This window comes from Triticum urartu, chromosome 2A (assembly GCF_056163025.1).
Source record: "Triticum urartu cultivar PI428250 chromosome 2A, HENAU_Tu73, whole genome shotgun sequence".
In the NCBI taxonomy this organism is placed as follows: domain Eukaryota; kingdom Viridiplantae; phylum Streptophyta; class Magnoliopsida; order Poales; family Poaceae; genus Triticum; species Triticum urartu.
Window position 1 is genome coordinate 705,018,375 of NC_141874.1, and position 11,156 is coordinate 705,029,530.

The window sequence follows — 11,156 nt, forward strand, 5'->3', positions numbered from 1 at the left end:
GGAAATAACTAAGTATTGGAAGATTAATATGATGAAGATAGACCCGGGGGCCATAGGTTTCACTAGTGACTTCTCTCTAGGGCATAAGTATTCTACAGTGGGTGAACGAATTACTGTTGAGAAATTGACAGAATTGAGCATAGTTATGAGAATATCTAGGTATGATCATGTATATAGGCATCACGTCCGAGACAAGTAGACCGACTCCTGCCTACATCTACTACTATTACTCCACTCACCGACCGCTATCCAACATGCATCTAGAGTATTAAGTTCATGAAAACAGAGTAACGCCTTAAGCAAGATGACATGATGTAGAGGGATAAACTCATGCAATATGATGAAAACCCCCATCTTGTTATCCTCGATGGCAACAATACAATACGTGCCTTGCTGCCCCTACTGTCGCTGGGAAAGGACACCGCAAGATTGAACCCAAAGCTAAGCACTTCTCCCATTGCAAGAAAGATCAATCTAGTAGGCCAAACCAAACTGATAATTCGAAGAGACTTGCAAAGATAACCAATCATACATAAAAGAATTCAGAGAAGATTCAAATATTGTTCATAGATAGACTTGATCATAAACCCACAATTCATCGTCTCAACAAACACACCACAAAAAGAAGATTACATCGAATAGTTCTCCACAAGAGAGGGGGAGAACATTGTATTGAGATCCAAAAAGAGAGAAGAAGCCATCTAGCTAATAACTATGGACCCGTAGGTCTGAGGTAAACTACTCACACTTCATCGGAGGGGCTATGGTGATGATGTAGAAGCCTTCCGTGATCGATGCCCCCTCCGGTGGAGCTCCGGAACAGGCCCCAAGATGGGATCTCGTGGATACAGAAAGCTGTGGCGGTGGAATTAGGGTTTTGGCTCTGTATCTGATCGTTTGGGGGTATGTAGGTATATATAGGAGGAAGGAGTACGTCGGTGGAGAAACAGGGTGCCCACGAGGGTGGAGGGCGCGCCTGGGAGGGTAGGCACGCCCCCCTACCTCGTGGCCTCCTCCTTTGTTTCTTGACGTATGGTCCAAGTCCTCTGTATCATGTTCGGTGAGAAAATCACGTCCCCGAAGGTTTCATTTCGTTTGGACTCCGTTTGATATTCCTTTTCTTCGAAACCCTAAAATAGGCAAAAAAACAACAATTCTGGGCTAGGCCTCCGGTTAGTAGGTTAGTCCCAAAAATAATATAAAAGTGGATAATAAAGCCCAATAATGTCCAAAACAGTAGATAATATAGCATGGAGCAATCAAAAATTATAGATACGTTGGAGACGTATCAATGTAGAAGCCCTCCATGATTGAATCCCCCTCTGGCAGGGTGCCGGAAAAGGTCCCAAGATGGGATCTCACGGGTATAGAATATTACGGCAGCGGAAAAGGTTTTTTTGGACGCTTCTGGTCGTTTGGGAATATTTGTGAATTTATAGAGCTGAGAGGGAGGTCGGTGGACTCCCGAGGGGCTCACAAGCCACGGGGCGCCCCCTAGGGCGTGCCTTGAGGGCTTGTGGATCCCTCGGGACTCTTCTGACTTCACCTCCAAGTTCCGTGGATGTCTTCTGGTTCAAGAAAAATCATCACGGAAGTTTTATTCCGTTTGGACTCCGTTTGATATTCCTTTTCTGCAAAACTCAAAAGCAAGGAAAAAATAGAAACTGCCACTAGGCTCTGGGTTAATAAGTTAGTCCAAAAAATAATATATTAATGCATATAAAACATCCAAAACAGGTAATATAATAGCATGGAACAATAAAAACTAATAGATACATTGGAGACGTATCAGTTGACAACGGGCCAAGGGCGGATGATTTACCCGTGGCTGATGCAGTGGCCACGATCACATGAGAGGAGTTAACTGAAGCTATTGCTTCACTTAAATCCTCTGTGACGATTGAGGTAAAATCCTTGTTTAAAAATTTCCTTGATGGTCTCAAACTTTCTACCAATCCGTTGCAAGTGGTTAAACCAACTACCTCTGAGTCGGATGCCAACTATAGCGATAAGGCTACCTTGCCTCAAGGAAAGAATGGGTCGGGCATCCACTGCCACTATATAGGTGTGAATATGAAATGTTGTCCTTTTTTCCGTAAATATTCCATCCTCCTATCATGCGGTTGCCTTACATCAAAATAGTGTTTGTCTGTATCATGCATCAATGAGTTATACAGAGCCAGTTTTATTCCTTTTCTTGTGCGTTTGACTTAGAAGGCAATATGTGACGCCCCCGATTCAATCGTACACTAATTATACACGCAAATGTGTGCGATCAAGATCAAGGACTCACGAATGATATCACAACACAACTGTAGACACAAATTAAAGTCATACAAGCTTTATATTACAAGCCAAGGGCCTTGAGGGCTCGAATACATAAGCTCGAAAAATGAGTCAGCGTAAGCAACCATATCTGAGTACAGACATAAGTTAAGCAAGTTTTCATTAAGAAGGCTAGCACAAAAGTAGCAACGTTTGAAAAGGAAAGGCCTCCTGCCTGGGAGCCTCCTACTACTACTAGTCGTCGGCGACCTCCACTTAGTAGTAGGCACCGTCGGGGTAGTAGTAGAAGTCGTCGGCGGTGGCAGCTGGCTCCGAGGCTCGGTTAACTGATCGCGACAATCGGTATAGAGGGAAAAGAGGTAGCAAAGCAACCGTGAGTACTCATCCAAAGTACTCACAAGACTTACATCAGAGCTACACTACATATGCATTGGTATCAATAAAAGGGGTAGTATCTGTGGACTAAACTACAGAATGCCAAAATAAGGGGGAGAAGTTAGTCCTATCGAAGACTATGCTTCTGGCAGCTCCAGTAGAAGAGAGTAGATGGTATGATAATAAGTAACATCATATAACATAATCCTACCAGGGGATCCTCTCCTCGTTACCCTGTGAGAGACCAATCATCGGGTGTATCTGTCACTTGTTTGGGTGTGTTTTATTAAGTATCTGGTTTTAGTTGTAAGAGGTCGGAATACAACTTCAAGTTGTCCTTTTACCATGGACACGACTATTCGAATAGATTACTTCCCCGCAGGGGTGCACCACATTACCCAACACGCTCGATCACTCTGGCTGGACAACTTTCCAGGGTCATGCTCGGCCTCGGAAGATAAACACGTCGTAGCCCTACCTAAGCTCAACAGAGAGGCTAACACGTCGGTCTACATCCTGAGCGCAGGGGTGTTGGGTCTCCTACACGTTGCGTGGGCGGCCCGGAACAGACCCACCCCCTAATACAAGTGCAGGTGGTTCCCGTCCAACCGGGCGTGCACCGCTCATTCGCTGAGGACTGGAGAGCTTCGGCTGATACATGCGATGACGAGTGCCCATAATTATTCCCGCTTGGCAGTTCGTGTGTATAGGTCAACGACCAACTCAGGTCAAATATTCAAACTCGTTAGGCGTGTTATTAAGAAATAACCGCGGACACCGACTAGGGACCAGGCCCACCTCTCTCCTAGGTGGTCTCAATCTGCCCTGTCGTGCTGCCACAAAGATTCACTCAGGGGGACATCGAGAAAACATGTCCTTTCAGCCCCTAGTCCGTGAATCACTCATGGGTACTCTATGAGCCGACTTGACTTTACTCACAACGTGTATCATGTATACTATGTATATACCCGTGATTGCCTCCCGGAGGGATCACGGCCCGATAGTATAGCATGGCAGACAGACAAGAATGTAGGGCCACTGATGAAATACTAGCAAACATATACTAAGCATTTAGGATAGAAGGTAAGGTATCAACAACAGTAGCAAGGACAGCCTATGCAGCAGTGTAGGATCAACCGATGAAACAGTAAACAATATTACTACTCTTATGCAAGCAGTAGAAGGAAAGAGTAGGCGGTATCGGAATGATCAAGGGGGTTTTGCTTGCATGGAAGCTCTGCTGAGAAGGAAGGGTCGTCGACATCGTAGTCGTACTGGGTAGCAGCGACGTCAGTCTCGGTTTCTACCAAAGAGAAGAGGGGGAAGAAACAATAAATATAAACCAAACAGACGCATCACGATGCATGACATGACAATATGCAGTGCTAGGGGTGACCTAACGCAGTGCTAGGTGATGGCCTTTTTCGGACAGATGAATCGGAGGGGACGGATCCATATTCGCTATGCTAGAGGCACGTGACAGATGAACAGATGGCCTATTCTGATTCGTCATATTTTTCTGAGCAACTTTCATGTATATATTTTCATCCGAGTTACGAATTATTTTATATTAATTTGCAAACTGTTAAGAATTTTTCAAAATTATTTTAATTCAAAAATAAAAGATAAAATGCTATGTGTACCAAGTGTACTGGTCAACAACGGTGTGGGGCCCCTGTCATTGTCATACTAGTTAATTAGGTAATTAAGTTAATTGATTAATTATTTTTAAACTAAATTTTCCTTTTTTTCTTCTTTTTATTACAAGGGGGTGGGCCCAGTTGGCAGTGGCCGAGCCGGCTGTTGCCACAGCCGCCTGGGCCCGCACGAACGCCCTCAGGCGCCGGCGACCTCGGCTACTGCCAACAGCAGCGGCGGCTGGGCGAGCGCGGACGGGAGCGGCGCGGGCGGGGCAGCGGCCGGAGGCAGTTACATGGACGTGGACACCCAACCGTAATTGTAAAATGACAAATGACTGGTTTTTGTACCATGAATTCGTCGACATGTAGTTTATTTTTATGCAAGAAGAAGCCTTTTTTTAGAAAAGAGGATATACCCCCGGTCTCTGCATTTGAACAATGCATGCTATATTATTAATTATTCACAAAGACCATAAAAGGTGATACATCAATAAGTCTGAAGCCATCATCTTGGCAACACCGTTGCTACTCCTATCCTTTTGAGGCGTGCCGAATGTCCAGGCCTAATACTAAACAGACATTGCACCAAAGCCTAACATCTAAAGCCGGGTGTCCCATCCAAGCCACTACCTGGATTGGGTCCCACACCGATCTGGCACACTCCCAGTGAGCACCGCACGCTGCAAGGGCCGTCACCTCCATCATCCCTCGGTCCATCCTCAGAGCAGAACTGAAGCACCGACCTTGACAGGCCTCTCTGCCATCAACGTCACCATGACGCTAGACAGCTTCCATCCTCCTGTGAGTCCATCTCCGCTCATCAGACGTCGAATCTCCACAGCGCCACGCCGCCGAGATCCGCCACCATCCATGTGTAAGATGAAGCACTGCTCCACCAAAGACGTCGTCCTCTGGTCCCTCGAGCCCGTGTGCACCTCCAAAAATGACGCCCCCAAGGGGAAAACGACACCAGAGAGCTGCCGTCATCCGATCTACTGATTTAGGGTTTTCCCCGGAGGTAGCAGAGAGTGGCCCTGAACTTTTGCTCGGCGATGCCTACAGGAAGGGAACGTCTCGGACATCGTCGCCATCATCGGCCTTGGTTCACCCAGATCTGATCGAAGACCTCCATCTCTCGTGCACGGGCCGCCGCCATCCTTGCCGGGATCTAGATGATCCAGGCCGCCGCTGCCAGATCTCAGCAAAGAGAAGTCCCCCCACCGAGACCCGCCGGCCGAGTAGGGGAGGCCGAGACCGCGCCCGCAGGACTAGATCCACGATGGATCCGTGACCCCGCCGCCACCCCAAAGCCAACCCCTCACACAACCGCCATGGCCTGGCCACCCGCTCGCACCGCCGTCTGGCCGCCGCGCCGCACGAAGCGCCCTCGCCGCATCAGGCAAGACTCCTCTGCGCCGCCGCATCTCGCTTTACAGCCGCACGCCGGGAGGAGAAGAAGGGCCCCGCCGCCGCCGACGCGCATCGGGCTTCGCCCGGCGGCGCCTTCTGGTGGCGGCAAGGGGAGGGGATGGTGTAGGAGGCGGGCGCGGGGTGGGGGCTAGGGTTCCCCCGCCGCCGCCCGCGAGAGAGACGCGAGGAACTCAATTCGTAGCCTGTCCGAAGGATATTTTTTTAACTTCTGGACAATTTTAAAAATGCGCAGACATTTTTTAGACCTCATGAATTCTTGTTTTGTTATAGTGGGCCGTCCCAAATTCTTGTCTGTGAGAGTAGCAGGTTATCCCGGTCGGGATTATACTATTTCCAGTGTGCCAAATAGGTCCACGGTTCAAAATAGACCTGGATTACAAATTTAGAGTGCCAATTTCCGGAATTCGAAGTTCAGGATTTGATTTAGCTTTCGTCTACAACTGCAAGGTAGCATGCATGCATCTACAACTGATCAGAATGCTCTGCTGCTCATTGATTGTACCATTTGCATGCACCCCGTGATCGGGTACCGTGATCTTATCAAAGATCCTCCGTGCATGGTGTTCACGCCGCCCCGGCGATCACCACCACCACCAGAGCGGCTTGGCCTTGACCCTGCACCCCCTGTTGGCGGCCGTCATCTCGCCGTCGATCCTGTCCACCGTGACCTCGCACCGCGCCCACACGTCCACGGTCCACGTCCGCAGCACCTTCCCGAGCCTCACCCGCACCGGCACCCGCGCCTCCACCGTCAGCGGCACGGCGCCCGCCGCGGCCTGCTCCGCCAGCCGCCCCCTCTGATCGTCCGTGAGGGCCACGCCGTCCCTCCCGGTGAGCGGCATCGAGATCAGCGTCACGTTCCTCGGCGCCTGGTAGAAGGCCGGCCAGCGGCCCGTCGCGAGGAGGACGCCGGAGTAGGAGACGCTGACCTCGCCGCCGCCGCGGTAGTCCACGCCGACCTTCCTGTTGGCGCCGTTGTCCGCGCGCACGGCGGCGTCGAGCTGCGCGGGGGAGGGGTCGAGGAGGCCGGCGACGGAGAGGGACGTGACGGAGAAGGAGGGCGCCCTGGGGCGGAAGACGAGGTAGACGGCGCCGACGAACGCCGCGGCGAGGAGGAGCGCGCAGCACGCGCCGCAGCAGGCGCGGCGGAGCATGCGGCGCCGGGCCGGCCGCGCGGTGAGCTTGCGGTCCGGGGGCGGGATCCGGAGCGCCTGGTCCTTGGGCACATGCACGACGTACGACGCGCCCGGCGCCGCCGCTGTGGAGCGCAGCGGCGCTGTCTCCGCGGCCGCGACGCTGTTGTCAGTTGGCGGGGCAGGTGGGATGGAGAGTGGCAGCAGCGGCGCGGGGTGGACGCGGTCCGCCATGGCTGGAGTTGCCGAGTCGCCTCGCCTGCGGCTGCGCGGTGGGTTGGGTGTGTGACTGAAGCTCGATCGGGGAGACGATCGAGAGAAGAGTGTGAGCTGATGAGCTGCTAGCTGGGTCTTACTTATGTATAGATATAGACTGAGGAGGTAGCGCGTGGAGACGAAGCCGAAAGGGACACGTGGGAAACGGTCGCCACACGCTGTTCAAACCTGGCTACTTTTCCGTGCTGCTTTTGAGACGAGACGAGGCTGCCAGTCGGAGTTGCCGCCGTTTGATTTTTTTTTTCTTTTTCTTTTTCTCGTGTTTCAAGAAACAACTTCACTTTTTAAACATAAAACTCACGTCATTTGATCGATTAAGCTAAACTTGAAAAAGCATCTACGGCCCAACTTGGCAATTCCAGCGGACCCCTAAAAAAACGCATTTTACATCCAGATATTTCAAATTAGAAATCCTAAATCCATATTATTACATGCAACACAACGTTCTTTGAGCGGAGCTTCGTCCGGTTTCGCTCGTCCGGCTTTGCCCTTGCCATGTCCGGCGGCCGGCTGCACTCCCCAGAGTGTTTGTCCGGTCGCTAGCAAGGTAGGGTGGGGTATGGGATACGAGCCGGCTTACGGGACTCAAGGCCTCGTCGTCTCCCATGCCCTACTCTTTCTCATCGGAGACCGGAACCCGAACGGTGTCAGTGGACGTCAGATCGATGACGGATCCGTCCGGGGGCGAACTGCCGACGTCCACCACGATGCGGTTGCGGCGCCCAGACTGATATGCCATACTGGGCACTGAAGAATGGGACTCCTCCTCGACGACGTCCGCCGTCACGAGAGCTGCCGCCGTCTCCCGCGCCCGGTGCCTTGCACGGCGGGCACGTTGTGCCATGGCCTCGTGGGATGATGGTGCGTCCCGAATATCGGCGCGCCACCGGAGGGGTTGCGCGTCCGTCAGTGCGTTCGGACGCCAGACAGACCGCACGGCCTCCGGCGAGGCAGCTACGGCCGGCCTAGCGCCGGATCCATGCGTCATTTGTGTGGACGCAATGGATTCCCGACGGATGGAGTGCGAGCGCAGCCGTGCACGGGCCTCCTCCCGGGCGCGGCAGAGCACAAACCGGATGGCCATCTCCTTCTTGGGGCCGCGTGGGATGAGTTCGGAGTCGACGGATCTGGAGGTGACGGACTCGGATTCGCTGCCCGCCATGCCGGAGATGACCGAAAGGAGCCGGAGACGAGCTCGGGTGACGGAGGGGAGGGGAGTGAAGTGGATAGGGTTTGGTCTGGCGAGCGAATGAGGAGGATTTTATGTGTGGTCGGATGAGCCAACGTGGGACGGGTCCGACATGGCGGGCGTGCCTGGGCTCCCCCTTATCCGCCCCATACTTGGCTGGATATGGAAAATGTCGGTCAACCCGAATGTTTGAAAGCCGTTTGATGACCATTTGAGGGGCCTGTTTGGAAATCATGACCGGACAATCCATCCAAAGGTATGAGACGAACTGAGAGGTCAGGCTATAGATGCTCTAACCACTCCAACCCGGTACGTTGTCTGTCTTGAAGGCAAGGCGTCGTGAAAGAAAGCGTCAGAGAACACGTACGGGTTAACTGACTTGTGAGCTAGACAGAGGCCTGAATATTCGGAGGGGATTACTCGCGGTTCCAGAAGCAAAGCGATTCTTCTGTGGAATAATGAATGAATATCTCAAGTGTACACAACGGTGCCTCTACTCTACTGTGCTCCTGGTATCGTCTTGTCTTGCAATGCTTGCAATAACAGGTTTTCAAATCAAGATATGTAAATGCATGGATGTAGAGCATGATTGGTTCACTGTCAATATTTGACTAGCGAAATGTTGGCAAATACCAATACTTATCAATTATTGGCAACTTTGTATGAGATATGCAAGGCAACTCGAACCAACCAAGTAGTAGTCAATATTTGATACAATACCAAACACTGGCAATGCCAATTTTGACACAAAACCAATTGTGCTCGTACACCAGATGAGAATTTCTGTGCGTACACAAGGAAACACAACCACCTTAACTATGACTAGATAGATCTATAGGCAATGTACGTAGTTAGTACAGTGGGTCCTTGTGTGCAAGTTTGGCGTTCCAAACCAAAAGAGGCAACTATGAAAGTAGGAAAGGCGTGTGAGGATGCACACGCATGCTACAATTGTTTTTAGCTCATAGTACGATAGGATGATAATGGATATATAGCTCGCGGCTTTGACTATGTGAGATGTGTGTCCACGGTGAGTTTCCAAGTAAAAGTTAATGCATAGCTTTTACCCTCGTTCCGCCCATCGTGTAGTATTCGGCAAGGAGATCCAATTTTAAAAAAGAACTAATATACTTATTGCAAAAGTTTATTAGCCCTTAAAGCAAAGTACTACTATGCATGCCCCTAGAGGAATAGATTGGTAAGAAAAGACCATCGCTCGTCCCCGACCGCCACTAATAAAGAAGACAATCAATAATAAATCATGCTCCAACATCATAACATAACGAGAGACTATACATGCATACTTCGGGAATCACAAACGTTAACATCAATATTCTTATTAAGCACAACTTTTTACCAATACCTCCCACATGTTCCATCTCTATATCGCAAAACTATTGCGAGGAATCAAAAATATCGTATTCAGTGATCCATAAATTTTATGTAAGATTTTATGACTAACCATACAAATGACCAATTCCTTTTGACTCTCTAAATAGATATAAGTGAAGCATGAGAGTTTAATTCTTTATACAAAAGATCATGCTCTAATAAATATAAGTGAAGCAAAAGAGCATTCTTCAAATAACGGTTTTCTATGTGAAGAGAAACAGACAGTCCAAAGTTCAAATGATATAAGTGAAGCACATGAAGCATTCTATAAAGCCATACTCAAATGATATAAGTGAAGTGCAATGAGCATTCTATAAATCAACTATGCACTATCTCATACCAGCATATGGCATAAAATAAAAATGAAAACTAAACGCAAAAGACGCTTCAAGATTTACATATATCACATGAACGAAACGAAAATGAAAACATATCGATACTTGTTGAAGAAAGATGGGATGCCTTCCGGGGCATCCCCAAGCTTAGACGCTTGAGTCTCCTTGAATATTTATTTGGAGTGCCTTGGGCATCCCCAAGATTGAGCTCTTGCCTCTCCTCCTTCTCCTCATATCGAGACCTCCTCGATCTTTGATCACTTCATCCACACAAAACTCAACAGAAAGCTCGGTAAGATTCGTTAGTATAACTAGTTGATGCCCCGCGCGTTGCTGCGGAAATTTCTTGTGAATTGCTAAGTAACATCCACATAAAAATAAGTTAAGGATTTGAATCAATAATATGATATTGCATATAGGTGATGATAAGCAACAATATGATAGCTTTCATATAGAGACAATGGTTCAAATTATTAGTGGTATAAATGTATATAGATCGGGAAGGACTTGACATAATGCAAGGTAAGGAATATTTTGAATACCGTGGTTAATTAATATAGTTAGGCACCATGAAATTCAAAAAAGTAATGACCGGACCAATTGTAATAGACCAAGAAACCAAAGAGCAGGAGCCAATGAAAGTAGCTACCTGACATAATGAGAAGGTGGACACACAGCAAAGAAAATGACGAAAGCGATCCAAATGCAACAATTCCTGCCAAAGGCCATAGATATTGAGGGCAACCATTGGCACCTGCAGAATATAACAAAAAGGAAGCCAGCACACACATACACAGAAGGAACCAGTTAACGTAGTTTGGCAATCTTCTTGTCATATGCATGAAGGGATGATTACCAACAGGCAGCACGTGTGGCATCAACATGCGATGTGTGTGGAGATTGCAAACTTCAAATTAGCCCCATCAAGGTTGTTGATTATCTAGGGAGATGTGAGCAGGAAGTTGTTATGAGGGTGGTATATGGAGAAGGTGCACTTTCTTTTGCAACTAAGATCAAACATCTAATGACTAATGGTGTATTGTACATTCATCTATGCATGTAGGAATCGACTTGATCGAGTGTGTGCTACTCCAAGCAG

The 11,156-nt window shown here is 49.1% G+C and overlaps 1 protein-coding gene across 1 annotated transcript; it reads right to left on the minus strand.

The window, feature by feature from the left end:
- Positions 1-6,135: 6,135 nt before the first annotated feature.
- LOC125534211 (NDR1/HIN1-like protein 13) lies at positions 6,136-7,181 on the minus strand. The gene has a single exon (XM_048697491.2). The coding sequence runs from the start codon at positions 7,097-7,099 to the stop codon at positions 6,314-6,316; it is 786 nt and encodes a 261-aa protein (XP_048553448.1). The 5' UTR covers positions 7,100-7,181; the 3' UTR covers positions 6,136-6,313.
- Positions 7,182-11,156: the final 3,975 nt, after the last annotated feature.